At 45.5% G+C, this 17,028-nt stretch overlaps 1 protein-coding gene across 1 annotated transcript in view; it reads left to right on the forward strand.

Annotated features, from left to right (window-relative positions):
* The window catches only part of ADGRV1 (adhesion G protein-coupled receptor V1), a 2,034,994-nt gene that overhangs the window by 390,816 nt on the left and 1,627,150 nt on the right, over nucleotides 1-17,028 (forward strand). Inside the window, exons 22-23 of the mRNA XM_078677778.1 lie at nucleotides 1,814-1,990; nucleotides 15,391-15,571. Coding sequence (XP_078533904.1) covers nucleotides 1,814-1,990; nucleotides 15,391-15,571 — 358 coding nt within the window. The remainder of the gene's footprint in view (nucleotides 1-1,813; nucleotides 1,991-15,390; nucleotides 15,572-17,028) is intronic.

The raw sequence follows: 17,028 nt of genomic DNA on the forward strand, positions 1-17,028 counted from the left end.
AATCACTGAGGGAGATTCCGAGATGTATCAGATAGAGTCCCTGTAGAGGACCCAGCCCCACCCAAGGTTTTAGCCACGAGCCTACAAGTACTGGAACCATACTTCAGGCATGTTATTCAACTATCCTTCTCCTCGGCCTGTCTTCCAGATGACTGGAAAAAAGCGATAGTTCTGCCCATAAAAAAGAAACCTAACATCAGCCAGGATATTTTAGAAAATCTCCGACCTATTTCCCTTCTCCCCTATCTTGCCAAAGTGAGCGAAAAAATTGCAAATAAACAACTGATGGCCCACCTTGAATCCAACCACTCCCTGCACGGTTCCCAATCTGGGTTTAGAACTAACTACTCCACGGAGACAGCCCTTCTAAGAGCGACTGAAACTCTTCGGGCAGGAGCAGATGAGGGTCATATTATGGCACTCATCATGCTGGACCTCAGCGCCGCGTTTGACACTGTAGCTCACTCCATCTTGCTACAGTGTCTAAACGAAGCTGGGGTCACCAAGACAGCACTAGGCTGGCTCAAAGCTTTCCTCCTGGGACGCAGCTTTCAGGTCCAAAGAGGAGCGTTTCTCTCAGACAGCATTGCTCTTGAACAGGGGGTACCTCAGGGCTCTGCCCTGAGTCCGACCCTGTTCAATCTGTATATGGCTCCTCTTGCAGATGTGGTACAATCGTATGGCATAAATTTAGTATCGTATGCCGACGATACCCAACTGCTCATCTCGCTATCCCAAGCCCCGACCTTAGCTGCAACTAATTTCAAAAACTGCATGCAGGAGCTGGCAGGTTGGATGAACCAACACTGCCTAAAACTTAACGGCTCCAAAACAGAGGTTCTTGTGATAGGTGGCAGCGATACCAGCTGGACTCAGGAATGGTGGCCGTCCTGCCTGGGACCTCTACCCACCCCTGCCGTGGAAGCCAAGAATCTAGGAGTTTGGGTTGACCCCAGACTCTCCTTTGATAGTCATGTCAACAAAGTGGTAGGGAAATGTTTCGGGGTGTTAAAAACTCTAAATCGTACTCTAGACCTTCTCCCGCTAGAGGCCAGACGTACCCTGACCCAATCACTAGTCACCTCCCGTTTTGATTACGGCAATGTGCTCCTTTTAGGGACAACGGAAAAGAACAAGAAAAAGCTTCAAGTCTTACAGAACACGGCAGCACGGCTAGTCCTTAAACTACCCAAGAGAGCTCCTTCTAGATCCGCCTTGGATGCCCTTCATTGGCTCCCCATTAGGAAAAGAATTCTCTTTAAGGCACTACTCATTAGCTACAGGATCATCTCCGGGACAGCTCCTGATTATCTCAAAGACTTAGCCATACCCTATGAGCCAAATAGAGCTCTCCGCTCAATGGGGAAGGGTCTCCTTAAAATTCCTCGCGTAAAGAAGGCCAGGATGGGTGGTCGCTCTTTCCGCGCTCTGGCGGCTAAACACTGGAATACCCTTCCCACGCACATCAGATTAGCTGAAACAGAAAACAGTTTTAGGAAAAACTTAAAAACCCACCTGTACACCCTATGATTTTGGTCTCTGCATCCAGCTACTCTCTCCACAGCGCGGGGACACGCCGGGAAGGCGTCACCAGGCGCTTTATAAACTCATTTATTATTATTATTATTATTATTATTTCCCGCATAGATTTACCTGTTTCTAAAAGTGAACTGAGAAGAAGTTTACTTCAAATTGGCTGTGAAATATAACATCAACATCAGTGGAAAAATGTGATAGGTATTACCTTATTAATTAGACCGTCTTGTATGCAAAGTTATGCTGCCATTTTTATTGTTGTTGCTATTGCTTGCAGGTTTCTGAGGAAGGATCGACAATTTCCTGTGTAGTGGAGCGTACAAGAGGAGCCCTCGACTCAGTAATTGTGTTTTACAACATCACTCCAATTCCATCTGCAAATATTAATATGACTGTCACAGATTTTGCTAACAACAGTGGATCAATTGCATTTATACCATTGCAGACATCAGAGGTAATATATGGCTTTTATTTAAGGCTGACAAGTTGTTTCTAATTAGTTAGTGGTTTCTACTTTCAATAATTGTTTTATGTCTGAATAAATTAAAAACATTATCAATTTTATAATTTGGGTATAATATATTTTTGGGAAAAATATGTCAATATAATTTTTTTTAATATGAGTTAGTTATATTGGTTACCGTTAAAAATATGTCTTTGAAAAACACTTACAAGCACACACTTTCTTAGAGTGAAATATTTTCCCTACAAATCTGCCTGACACAAACCTACCAGCCATCAGTGAGGTAGTTAAAATACATCTTTTATGGACACACATTTTGACTTAATGACTCAATATCCTATTCATACGGAACTGCAGAACACTCACTATATATTGGGTTGATCATTAGTGTTATTTCTTTCTTCTTGAGTTATTGTAAAGTACTTTGCAGCTCTTGCGAATAAGGCAGTTGTCTAAAAATACTGTTCCTATAAAAATACAAATGCAAAGCACCATGGTTTTAAATTGTTATGTATCAGGAAACATGTGCAGGGTGAATTAGGTAAAGGTGGAAACTTTTTGGAAAAGTTAGTATGTTCTTCCTAACATTGCTTTTTACACAACATCTGGGTCAGCTTAGAGAACTGGCTGATATTCTTGAATTCTCATCTGTATTACGAGTGTTCTCAGCAAAAAAAGAACAAGTGTATTGTACTAACCCCGTGTAACATGGTACAAGGCATATCTCCGGACGAACTTGAACATTTTCTGTAGAAGGCACATCTTCAGGATAAAACTGTTTATTTTGTAGTGTGCACTTTGTGGGGAAATTTCTGTATCAAAAGCCTCACGTAAGGGAGTGAGAATTTGGAACATATTTCCTATACTAGCTTGATGAAATTTTGTTTAAAAATAAACCTCCAAACCCTCGCGAAAAATGCACATTTTAAATTGCAAGAAATTGTTTTTGCAGAAGTGATTCTGCATAAAAATATCTCAGCAAAACCTCACTTATTCAGGAAGAATTCTGTCCTGTCACAAAACATATTTATGAGACGCCCTTTCCACCAGCAAAGGTTTGTGAAGTTTACAAAGCTTTTTAAGCTTTACATTCAGAATGTACATTTAATCTACCCCTTTTTTACACAGTTTACAGGCTTCGTTTGGGAATATTATCTTTTGAGGTTTCTGTAAACTATATTATACATTAATAAATACCTTGCCTATGATTCCTCTGCCAAATTGTTTCTCTTCTCACAGCATGATCACTTTCAAATAAGGCTTTGTAACATATGCTAAGTGGGTACATGGTATCCAAAGATTGCAATATTATCAATGTCTTGCTGCCTACCATATGTTTTTGCTAAGAATATGTTAAAGGGGCGCTTTAACCTCTACCCCACCTTCAGTAATTGTCATCCTTTCAGTTCACCTTAGGCCAAGTGCATTTTGGCAGTCTACATTCAGGCGAAACATCAAGGAAGTTAAGGGAGGGGGTTAAGGAACGATATGAACATACAAAAACTCTCCTTCAAAATAATAAGTCAATTGCTGTTCACCAAAGTTACACCTCCATCTACGATGTATCTACATATTCTGTACATTTTAAATAACAACTTTTAAACACAACATAAGTAACAAGAAGGAAAAGAGAACCTATATTGCAACAATGCTTCATTCACATTCAACATACCACTGCTATTGCAAAGGGAGGGCCAAATTGACTCGGTTACTTACCGACAATGTTCATTACTCCGAGTCATAGTTGTAACACTGCATTAAACTGTGTGCACTAGGACCTCCTCGGCTGAGGAGGCGGGATGAGGGAGGGACAGGGGAGAGGCGGAGCTATGCTCGAGTAAGGGCAGTTGTAGAAAGGGGATTCAAGAAAGGCAGACGTGAATAAAGGTTGGTAGCCATATACTAGACCTGAGTCTGCGTCCTCTGTAGCCAGGACACTACAATAGTCTTCCTCATCACAGTCACAAAGGAGCACCCCGTGTTCCAGACACAGCATTTACCCATAAATTAAAAAGGTCCTCACCCAACATCGCCGCCTGACAGGAAGTACCTGTCACCTGGCCTATAAGGGTGGGATCAACACAGGAAACATCCTGAAATACAAAAGCAGAAACTAAAGAAAAGACAAGAAATGTGTTCGTCCCCCCCACCACCAAGGGCAAACGGGAGGGAACATGACTGTGAAGAGAAAGACTATGACTCGGATTAATGATCATTACCGGCAAGTAACCGAGTCATTACCATCCTCGTCCGTCTTCTTCGTCACAGTCACAAAGGAGCGTATACCCAAGCGCCGGACAAACAAAGAAACAGACATCGAGGATGCCCAGGAAAAAACAATGCAGACAAGCGCAACCAGTGAACAGCCGCAAGGACGTAGTCAAAATCCCCAGAAGATCCACTTCCAACCGCAAGAAACGGGAGAAGAAGGCACTTGGGGAGGCCCAAGACGCCAAATCACAAAGCACCAACAAGGAGGCTCCTAGAAGAAGCCCAGGAGGAAGACACACACAGAGTGGAACGACCCTTGATGACTGGGGGAAGAAAGACCCCTGGAAGCAGGATGGCCAAATTCGCCCCACTTGGGGCACGAACCCACGACCCTCAGAGTAAGAGTCACATGCTGACCCTGAGCCTAAAAGCCACATGCGCCACCAACAGAGCCAGCCGGGCAGAGAAGCGGACGGAATCCAACAGGAACAGAGGCCAAAGTAGGACGACAGCCCTGCCGGGCAGCCCTAAGGGCGACATGAAAAATCCACCAGGCGAAGGGAGGTCGTATGACAAGGCAGATCACCAGAGCCCAAGGCAAACCAGGGAACGGAGCTGTATCCCCACCCGAAGGGCAGTCAAGGACATATTGGAGACAGAAGGACTGGACAGGACGAAGGCCCAGGTAGGCAGTGCCAAACGGATGGATCAGAATGCAAAGCATGAAGGAACAAAGAAAGACCCCCAGGGGGGAAATGGCGAAGCAACAACAGGCCGTAGCAGTAGGAAAAACAGTGCAGAAGGTAAGAATCCAAGATTCAAGGGAGACGAGAGAGCACTCCTGGATAGACGAAATGGCAGACCACCGGCAGCGGAGAGCAAGAAGCACAAACCACACCGAAGGAACACAAGCACAGAACCCTCTCACAGGCAACAGGGAGAAACCCCACGAAGAAAAAAGAAAACCTGCCAGTGACGGCCGCAGACCCCAAGGGTACAGACCTTAAAGCTGGGACTTGCGATGCATTACTCCATAAGTAACATGCCACGTCAAAGTAAACATCAAAGTAGACTGGCATTGCCCATGTGCCACCCTGCATGATGCAAGGGCAACTCAATCCTATTGCAAAGTCAGCCCTGGAACTCGAACGTAGAATCCTCAGCTCCAGAGGTAGCAGTACTGGCCGCTAGGCCGCAGGCCATGCTCCCTGAAAGCAGCGGCCGGAATTGAACCCAAGTGCAGCGGGAGCCAGAGCTACCAGAGACACAAGACTCACCAAAGAGCGACAACCCCATGGCAGTAACAGTGCCACAACCATTGACCGGGAACAACAACCAGGGAAACACCAGAAAAAGAACACTATCTGTGGAGGAAGGACTGGGACCATAAACACTAGTCCACAACAGTACCGCCATCAACTACCAAACTCCCAACGCCAACTGGCTGAGCGCCAGACGAAACAGGAGAGGAAAGCGGAGCGGAGAAGGGGACAGCGGAAACCACCACCAGAGGAGCAACCGCCAGGAAGGAGGAGGGGACACCAAGGCCAACGAGGCACCAAGCACCAACACCCCATGCAAGGAAGAAGGGCGGAAACCATGGCAGAAGAGCAACCTTAGGGGATGCAAGAGAACAAACCAGGGCCACCTGAATCACCCTGCCAGGTGACGAGAAACCGAAGAAGAAGAAGGGGAGCCAGCCAACCGCACGAGACCCAACGGCGCCACATCAAAAAGTGGAGGGCGAGCGCCCCTCAAAGGGCGAAGGTGGAACATGTCACATGAAGACCGGGCGGACCTAATCCCCACACAACAGCAGAAGGCCAAAGTGCTTAGGAGCAGCGAACACAGCAGCCAGCACCACCCAAGGCGAGGACACCCAGTAAATCGCGGGGAACCAAGAACCCAGAGCCGAAAGACTGAAGTACACGAGAAGGGAGTAGACGGGCAGTCAGAAATAACCAGCCGACAGCAATAGCAGGAACCTAACCAGCGTCCAGCGAGAGCTGATGCCACCAGAGGAACAAGACCTACCAAAGAGCGAAATCCCTTGGAGAACCAAGCACCCCAAGAGCATGTAACAGAGCCCCCCACGGGAGCCAAGGCCGAAGGAAACACCAGAGGGACAGAGGGCAAACCAAAGGAGAGGACACAAAAAGGAGGAGCTGACCCAGGGCAAGAACCGCAACACCCCTGAAAGAGAAGATGCACAGGAAGCCCACAGCACCAGGAATAACCTGGAGGGCCCTCATCCTGGAACAAACCAGGCTCGACCATAAACAGACAAGAGCAGGCGTGTACAGGGCTGTACGGCAGAAGGCACTAAAGGGCCATGAAGCTAGAAGGGCCTCAGAGGAAACAAGATACTGGAGCAGCAGCAACACACCAACGTGTCTGGAAGCAAAAAGAGCACGGCCAAGGGACCCAAGAAGGGAAGAGACCCTGACAGGCCCGAAACCCTGAAATACAGAGTGCAGCAACCCAGACCCAACACCGGCCCGGAAACCAACTACTACCAGGGGAAGGACCCAGGAGCCGGAGAAGGAGCGAGAACCAATCCGGCTGCCCATGAGAGAGGCAGGAAGTGGCAGAAGCAACTGGAAGGGAAGCACCATAAGGCAGAAACCGAGAGATGGCAAAGAAGGGGCACCATGGCCACAACCCCACCCCCGAAAGGGCTGGGAGGAACCACGCACAAGACGGGGATGACCAAAAGGCGCGACCGCATGAGTCACCACCAACGAGGAAAAACCCAGTGGCCAAGGGTCCGTCCAACACAACATGTGCACTTAAAAAGTGCATGTATCATCCAAGGGTCACAAGGTGCAGAAAACAGAAGCATATTGCCACCCAACACAAAGGAACTCATAATATCGATCTCAGAGGGATGAAAGGCTGAGTGGGCCTGCCAGGAGTAGACCAGAGACCATGAGGGCGAACAGAGGACCCTACAGTGGAACACAAGTCCACCAGTGCCACCAGACCGGCTCCATACAGAGAAAGGCAAACCAATCCCGCTGACTTAAAACACAGAAAAGGTTTCTGTTAGGCACGGGGAGACTACGTGATTCGCCCAGAATCACAGGATGTCGAGGGCCCCCAGTTCCAAGGTCGACCGCTCCAGCCGCAAAGCTGCAACAGGCATTCGTGAACCAGACCCGAGACACCGGGAATCACAGCGCTGTATACGTAACAAAAATGGAAGAGACAGTAACAAGGCCACGGCGATGCAAAGCCGGCCGTGATGAACAAAGAGAAAAGAAGAAGCAGCGGACACCCAAAGCTGGTGGAACCGGACCGAAAGAAGTAACCCTGGTGGCAGAGGCAACTACATAACATCACACGAAAAACAGCGCACAAGAAGCGCATGACCCCCTCATCCTGGGTAATGCGCGCTGCACAAGTAAATCCAGAAATATGGAGACACCCGGATTGGATGGATCAAGGCAGAGATCGTGCAGACACGGAAAGGAAACCACATAGGATACAAAGCCACGGGGAGTCAAAGTGACTTGCCAAAATCACAGGAAGTTGAGTGTCGATGTAGAGACTTAAACCCGGAACTCCAGGGTGAGGACATTTGCCGAAACCGACAGGCAGCATCCACTCATACTGGCAGGATGCAAACCCAAGCCCCGCGAGAAACCTCCACCATAAGGGGAAACATTGGCAGGTAAGAAGCTGCAAGGGACCCAAAGCGCCAACAGCTAGGCACGCAATAAACGCACCAAACCAAGCCAGATCCCCAGTGGGACAGTAAATTTTGCTAATAATTAACAAATGTTGAGCCCATGCTGAGGCTCGAAAACTGGTCCCCCTGCTCACAAGTCAGTAGCACTAACAGCCCAGCCCCGCCCCAAGCAGCACAGCCGCCAGTGGGGAGCTGAAAAGCATGTCAGCGGAAACTGAAAGCAGAGGCGGGACCCGAAGGTACTGTCGGAAACTTCTCCCAACCCGGGGGAATTAGAGCGCATCACTATTCCAGAACGGCAGTCCCGATTCCCAGCGCAAGTACAGCAAAAGCAGCACCGCGCACACACCAGCCTCCAAGAGGCAGTAAAAGAACACACCTGAACGCACAAGTGTGGTAGTGCATAAAAAAACACCACATGTAGGTGGAAAACGCCACTGACCCTGCACCGCCGCACCCCAGATGCTCAGCGCGGGAGCTGCAGTGCAAAGGCATACAAATATGCCGGGCAAAGTGGACAGGCAGCCGGCCCCATCGCTCAGCGCGGGAGCGACTCCAAACAAAAACCGCCGCCCCCAATGAAACATACAGATCAAACAGAAACAGGAGGGGAGCGGCGGCCGGAATTGAACGGGGACGCTAGAGCAGACCCCGGAAAATAAAAAAATATATACATTAAAGAGACCGGAAAAATGACTACCGTCCTGGTTCAGATGATGGATGTTCTGCAGGAACACAGAGAAAAAAACAGGATGTTTCCTGTGTTGGTCCCACCCTTATAGGCCAGGTGACAGGTACTTTCTGTCAGGCAGCCATGTTGGGTGAGGACCTTTTTAATTTATGGGTAAATGTTGTGTCTGGAACACAGGGTGCTCCTTTGTGACTGTGACGAGGAAGACGGACCATGATGGTAATGGACAGCACACTCATCTACAAGTGAATGTCTCTAGTACATCAGACAATCACACACAGTCTACACACCTAAGAAAGCAAGCCAGAGACCTTAACATTTTTCACCATGTCAGTGAATAGGTGTGTCTTGTGTAGAGAAAGAATTGACTTCATCAATCTTTTTCGATGTCCAGAGAAGCAGTCATTTCTTAATTCAGATTTTCACCTAATGTGATCCGTGACAGGTTTGCAGATTGGGACCAGGAGCTTAATTCACGTACAACCTCCTCCCAGTCAACACTGAACATATCAAAATACTGATTGCACTCCATTTCGTAGACACTGTATCTTTCCAGGGTGTCAGTGGGGGCACCACGGGCATCATGCAGACAAGCAAACCAGGCTGCTTGCAACAAGTACTGAGACACTTTAGGTAAATAACAATGAGAACTAGCTAAATGAAAGGAAGCTAGGTGTCCATGTCTGGGAATAAAAACACTTTGTTTTTTATGAAGACCCTCACCCACCAACCTAGTTGGTGGCATGCCTCATCATTGGGTCCCACCTAAGGTGCTGAGTGCACCTCGGGTGTGCTTCAATGCCTGATTACAGCAGAGCAGGTTTTGTGCCGTGAATGTGCAGTGAAGTGAAAGTTAAAAACTGTCCAATGGGTCCCGTGAAATTAGGGGAGTTTAATTATGGGCCCTTGGCAGTATTAAAACACGCATATGTGTGGAAGTAAATTATGTCTCAATATCCTGTGAAATCAGGTCTACATGTTTCAGCCAGACTGCGAATTATGCTGGCTTTCGTCGGGTTCTATGTGCGTAGATAAATAAGTGATGGTCAAATTATGTTCATTAGGCCAGTATGTGTTGCACACACTAAGGTTCGTTGATTAATAGAGGGGATATTCCTCTGGTTGCTCAAATCACTGATATTTTCAGACTGAGCTCCATGAATCCAGTGATGGGGTCGGACCAGTAGTCACACATTCATCAAGATCTCTGGCCCGCACTCCATACCGATCATCAAAGGAATCCCAGTAGCAGGCCACAATAGGTATGGAGTACGGGCCAGGGATCTTGATGAATGTGTGACTACGGCCCAACCAGGTTCCTGTGGTCGGAAACAGATCACTTGAGCTACTAGTTTGGCTATTGTGTCTAAAAAGCAATTGATTACTTCCTACTGTAGGAAAGTGAGTTATTGGTAGGGGCAAATGTAGGTCTGCCGCTGGCAATAAGGCCATTAACACATGATAGGACCTAGAATAGGTCTTAGAAAATTATTCCTATGCTTAACCCTTGATAACGTGGCTGCGAGCAGACAGGCTTAACTTTAAAGACAGGTATGTTAAGCATTTAAAAACACAATTGTAGTAAATAATTAAGACACAACACATAATAGAAATTCAACACCAATTTATAAAAATAGGAAATATTTATATCTTTAAAATGACACCAAAATGAAAACAATCCAATGTAGGGAACCAGAGATATGATTTTTCAAAAGATTTAATAAAATATAGCACTTAGAAGATTATAGCACCATATTGTTATACCTGCTTGCGATAGACCGGGGAAAAGTCAAAGTTTCAGGCCGGGCGCGATATAGCCCTGAGAGGCTACAGACCTGGCAGGTCCCGGTCCACGTTTCTACCTTCACACTTAGAAATTTTTCTGGAGCTTTTTCTCTCAAGGCCCCTTGAAGCTCCCAGGAATCCGGATTCGGTGAGGGTTCGCCGGTTTGACTTGTGATGAGGTCCCGGTGAATTTCCCTGGAATCCAGGCCCACACGTGATGGAAGGCAGGCAGCTTGGCTCTCATGGTTGCTCCCGGTCACCTTTTCCACGAGCGGACTTAGAAACTTTTCTGGAGCTTTTTCTCGTGGGGTCTCTTGGTGCTCCTCATGTAGCCAGATCCGGTGAGGGTTCGCCGGCTTCAGATTTTCTCTAGTCCCGGTCAATCTCTGGAAGTCAATGCCATGGAGCTTTTAGCGGGACGAACCTGGTTGGCTTGGCTGGCTCGCGGTTGAAGGCAGGCGGCCTGGCTGGCCAGGTTGAGTCGGTCCCTCTATGGAGCTTTTTTTCAAAGTTAGTCCATACTTATCCAAACTTCTTAAACTTCTTCCTGAAGTTCCTCAAGAGGTCCCAAAGTGTCTCAAACTTACTCCAAGGGTCCGGAAGCTCCAAGATGGTCCTTGAAAGTTGAGGACTTCAGTTCCCACAATCCACTTGTACAAAACCTTTACAAATTCACTGATGGGTCTCCAAGGTGTAGATTTAGTTGGTGATGTTCCAGTTGAGCTTCTTTTAACCTGTAGCTTTCAAGGAGTCCACTCTTTAGTTCTTTTCTAGCAAGATAATCCACAGGGCTGCAGTTTCAGATGGTGCAGTATTCATAGGTCAGGCCTTGGAGTTCCTTGCACAGCAAAATCTTCTCAGCAGGGCACTTTTTGCTTCATTCAGTTTCAAGCAGCAGATCTGGAGGGCTCTGCCCCTCTCAGATACTTATTCAAAATTCTCTGGGTCAAGCAACAGGCCACTTCTGACTAATGAGAGCAGGGTAACTCCTCATAGCTATGACCACATCCTGTAGAGTGTGGCATTATTTTGTCCCAGAGTGCATCAACTCTTCCAAATCCATAATGGCTGATTTTCCAGCAAGGCGGTAAGAGCTGGCTAAACACCCCCCTGGGATGGCTTATCTCCATGGACTCTCCCCCTACTATCTGCATATACCTTCCTTAAGCCTAGCCCTGACTCTGGGTCAAGACTGGCAAAGTGAAACTGAAACTCAGGCCTCCCCTCTGCCTTTGAAGAGCATAGTTTACGACTCCACCCCCTGGCCTAGCATTCCTATAGACCAGCACACTGCCCTCCCAGCAGAGTGGTTAACCCCAGGGGTTCTTTATCACCTCTTCAAAGCAGCCTGGCTAATCCACTTAACTCTGACCAATCAGGGCAGACCACTGGAAGGCTGAATTTGGACTTATAAAACAAGAAAGTCTTATAACTTCTTGTCTGTACACTTTAGGATAAATTCAACAATATAATATTGTTGGGTTTTCCCCTAACATTCTAGTAAGAGCTTGAAGGGTATCTCTATCTCCTTCCTATCAGGAGTTATTCTTTAATAGCTCCCGGCCATGTTAACCTATGGGCCATGGGATTTGCAATGGAGAAAATGACTTGGGCCAGTTTTCTAGCACCAGGGACTATAAAAACATATTTTATAAGTATTTCCCCAATTTCTACAGGACCCCCACCCCCTGTGCAACTAGGGGAGACTTTAGGGGTAGTGAATCTGCAGAAATATTGCATATCCTCCTTAGCCAGTGCTCCTAGCATCAAAGTCGAATTTGGGCAGCACTTTAACACAATGTGGGGAGTGAAATGTGAAATTTCACTTTACCCAGGCATATAAAAACTAATTTTTATAAGGGTGTACCTTATAGATAACTGACCCCCCACCCCTGGGATACCATAGGGGAGACCCTGGGGGTCCCTAATGTGCCAAAACATTATAGGTTTTCCATTTTTAAGTGCCCCTACCACCAAAGTCGAGTTTGGGCACAATTTACTGTTTAAAAGCAGTCCTGGCACCCAGTGCTGGTTTTAAACTGACCTCAGGCTTCAGCTGTGCACCCATGCTGGTGCAGAAAAAGCTGCTGGCGGCCTCTAAACTGGCATGCCTCAGGGTACTGGGGACTTCTGGGTAGTTTCAATCCCCTGCCCTATTATATAGTAGGGGCCTATGGGGTAGGTCATGCCAATTACAGGGGTATCCCACCATACCATAGTGTAACTTTCTCAGTCACTCACTAATTTATTCATAGATTACATTATTAAAATAGACAGAATTAACACGCCATAACATTTGCAAGTCAAATCATGTAGTTAACATATTCAAAACATACATTGACTGATTCTCTAGAACAAATAGGCCATATAGCAGGCCAGCATGCATGGTAAAAGAGGATATGTTTATCAAGGAGTTTGCAATGATAACTGGGTCAACCTCCCGGAACACTATTTGCCAGCTACATCTTGGAAAACTTTTCCTATACTTGCCGCCTCTTGTCCTGCCACTTCTTCTTTAAATCGCCCACTGTGTGTGCTTCCACATATGTTGTGAATCAATAGCACTTTTTACCCTAATGCATTATTCTGTTATATTGTTTATATAGCAAGCACAGTTTGGGTATCTTTTTTATTGCTCATCTAGCAATACATCAGTATTATTTTTTTAATTTAATTTATAATTTGCCAGTCTATGTTGTCATTGTATTATTTGTCAACCTTTTATGGTGGATTGTGTACTTATCTTGTAATTCATCCCTTTTGAAGAGGATTGTGTATATTCATTTATGAGGTGTTTAGCCTTGATGACTATGAGCAGTCATTGCCATGAGAGTTCTGTTACAAAACCTATCTGTGTGGTCTATAAAAACAATCACATCCATAAATAACTATCTTAATGAAACATCTGCCAGATCCTATGCAGTTGGAATACACACTATGCCATGAAACAGTAGTCTGTTTCTGCATATGTAATCTGACACTGGGATGTCCTGACAAATACCCTTACAGAGCCTCAACAGAGCTATTTTTTGCATGCCACAAGTACTCCTCCACCCATGTAGATTTGTGGAACCTTTCAGGGATTACAGCATATAGTCAGCAATCAGTGTCTCACACAGACTATCCCTTCTCAGGTGACACCATAAGGAGCATCAGAATGTTATTGCTTATGATGTTAAAGTTTCGAGATATAGCACAATCTTGATCTAACTTGAAGAAATAAGGGCCATATTACAATGGCGGTCAGACGAGCGCCCGACCGCCATCCCGGCGGGCATGGGACTGCCCGACAAGTATTCGGAGGTCCCACCCGCCAGATTAGAATGTGACCGCCATGTAGACGGTCAGAAACATCGCTTTTTCTATTGCAGCTTGTGCTGCAAACCGTGAAAGGGGCACAGCATAAGCCGCAATCGAAAAAGAGATGTTTTTAAACATCCACGCACTGTGTGCCAGACACCACATGGTGCCTGGCACATGGAGCATAGATGCTTGGGGGCACCACATGTGGCCCCCTGGCTATATAGCGGAATCCCAAGGGAGACAGGGGTCCTGCTGGGGGCCTCCAAAGTCCCTTTCTGATCCGCCATGGGAAGGCTGTGGGAAATGGGCATTGTAATCCCTATGGCGGTGCCTGTAAAGGCACTGCCTACTTTATAGGGCTTATGGTGCTACCAATGCCCCGACGGGCTCCTTGAGCATGTCGGAGGCGTCGGTCAGTCCCTCCTACCGTTGCGGTACGACCAATCACATTGTAATGAGTCGGTCGGAACGCTATCCTGGATGTCGGTGGGAATGCCATCAAACTGCCTGTTGGTGGGGGTCCCACTGACATCCTAATGAGGGCGATAGGCTGTGTCCTGACAAAAGCTCTCTGGTCATACATACAAGTTATAGATGTATTTTTATCACCGTAAAATAGGTATTTACACGTATCAACTTTTGTAGCTCAGGAAATCCCTGTTTAATGGGAACCTGTTATACAAAGACTGTGGCTATAATAGTAACACTGTATTGCCATGGGGAGTGGTTAGGGGGCTACAGGATCTGTTCTGATGGCTCTGCCTTTATGCTAGCTGATTTGTTGTTAGCTTCTATTTTATTATGCTGTAACTCCCATCCCCTGTGATATGTTTTTATTTATTTGAGTAAATCCTTATCTTACAATATTTTTGTGTGTTTTAAGAATATCTGCCCAGGAGTGACCACATTAGCTTTCACACATCTTGTTACTACCATTTCTTCAATTAATTATAGTGCTTTTAACACAAGCGTGCCTCTGTAGTGGAACTTTCTAGGGATTGTAGGGTGTTTCTGTCCATGTCTTTTACAATTAACCACAGTACATTTTTGCAGAATGATTTGGAATTCTTTTCATAAATGCTCGGAAGATTGAAACCGTTTTTTCCTAGGATATTAGTGTAGACCTACTGGTTGCAGTTGTCTGACAGTGGTGTGTTTCAGTTTCATGCAGCATGGTTTGGCTGACTTAGGTTTTGATAGTCTGGGCATAAATGCTTGAATCCTGTCCTTGGGGAGTGAGAAAGCATATGAGATACATGGGCAATTCGAATAATATCAGGAACTTTTATTCCCCCTAAATATATTTGCCAACACAGATTTTGTTAATAAGATAGTTGTCCTCAGAGCTTCATGGCTAATTATTGCTATCTAGCTTGTCTTGCTGTTGTTGTCATTATTATCATTCTTCTTCTGCTCAGAATGATAACATTAATAATGTGTTTTCACATAGTGCTTGCGAAATTAGATTTTGGGGCTTCTGGGTGCTCTACACAACAAGTATTAGCAATTAAAGTAGTGTTTAAATAGAAATGCAATGCGAGTAGACCATGGGTGGTGATTATAGACTATGGGTGATAATAATATCCAGTTACAACCCTGCAAGCCTGTCAGACTCTGATAGGAAGTTGGTCTTAAAAATATGGTGTTATTAAACTCTTCAACTGCAGATTGTAACTCGTGACATTTTGATCTTGGTTTGCCCCTACTTAGGTTCTAAATCTTCATGTTCTTGATGACGACATTCCTGAGCTTACTGAACACTTTCGTGTGACGTTGGTCTCGGCTGTTTCTGGAGATGGAAAAATGGGATCTACCCCAACCAGTGGAGCTAGTATTGATCCAGGGAAGAAAAGTACAGACATCACTGTCAAAGCCAGTGATCACCCGTACGGTAGGAACACAGAAGTGGGCTGCATTGAAACTCTATGAGCCAGATACCCAGCTGATGCTTCAGACTAGACATCTGTGCCTGCTTTTTACAGCACATATTTTATCTTATAGAATGCAGATGGTTCTTCAATGTACTCTTGGTCTACCTCTCAATAGAATGTGTTTACTTTGTATGGGATTGTAAGGTATTTTAGAAGAAAAAAATTGTATGTATGTATTCCTAGATCTGACATGTGGTTGGTGACATTTATTTGACATGTTATGTATATCTAAAAATACCATTGTGTTTTATGAATTAACATTTTACTCTTGAAAATGCTGTCAGCTTTCACATCACTGCTCAGTAGAGAACATCCTTAATAGTAAGAATGAGAGGGTGAATTGGAATATCTATGAGATGAAAATCACAGGACTGTCTTTTTCGAAGAACAATGCGATGCTGTTCACAGTTTCAAAAGTAAGCTGCACTTAGTCCTTTGATTCTGGGGGAGTTAGATAATATATATAAAACACTAGGTTAAGGAGGGCCTAAGGGACATTTAAAGACCCAGCATAGGTTATATCCCCTGTACTGATATATAAACAACCTAAAAAACCTATGGGTCTCTCATCTGACAATCTAATCAGGAATATCTACTGGTACAACATCAGCAGCACAATGGTATACTGATGGAAAGACAGGAAAAAAGGATTCTGATTTAAGGCGTCATACAGAAAATGGTTAACCCTGTGTTAGCATCGTTTAACCATGTTGTTGGATTCCCATCAACATCGTGTGTGATCAATATTATCATGTGGTCATCCGTCCTGGGTCTGTGTCTCTAGATCACCGAGACAGCTTTAGTACCCACCATGGACTCATAGTTTGCATGTACCAACACATGGACAACCATACGAATCTGATCTGACAGGATCGTGCAGTGCAACAAAAGCAAAAGTGTGTGCAAGATTAAAATAGGATAGAGAGTCTCAAAATTGTTTTATTCAGCCAAGAACTCTTCCTAATTTAAAACAAAGAACAGCGCAAAACATAACTTTACACATTATTTTTGGTATCTTGTTTATCACTATACACTAATTTTGCAGTCGCATCGTTATTAGAACAGAGGCCCTGAAGAAAGCCTAGGGTCCGTTTTCCCGTGAAGGCTGAAACATGTTGGCCCCCATGCAGATATTTGTTAAACTGCAGTTATGTTTTGCGCTGTTCTTTGTTTTAAATTAGGAAGAGTTCTTGGCTGAATAAAACAATTTTGAGACTCTCTATCCTATTTTAATCTTGCACACACTTTTGCTTTTGTTGCACTGCACGATCCTGTCAGATCAGATTCGTATGGTTGTCCATGTGTTGGTACATGCAAACTATGAGTCCATGGTGGGTACTAAAGCTGTCTCGGTGATCTAGAGACACAGACCCAGGACGGATGACCACATGATAATATTGATCACACACGATGTTGA

The sequence above is a fragment of the Lissotriton helveticus genome, chromosome 2_1, assembly GCF_964261635.1.
Source record: "Lissotriton helveticus chromosome 2_1, aLisHel1.1, whole genome shotgun sequence".
In the NCBI taxonomy this organism is placed as follows: Eukaryota; Metazoa; Chordata; class Amphibia; order Caudata; family Salamandridae; genus Lissotriton; species Lissotriton helveticus.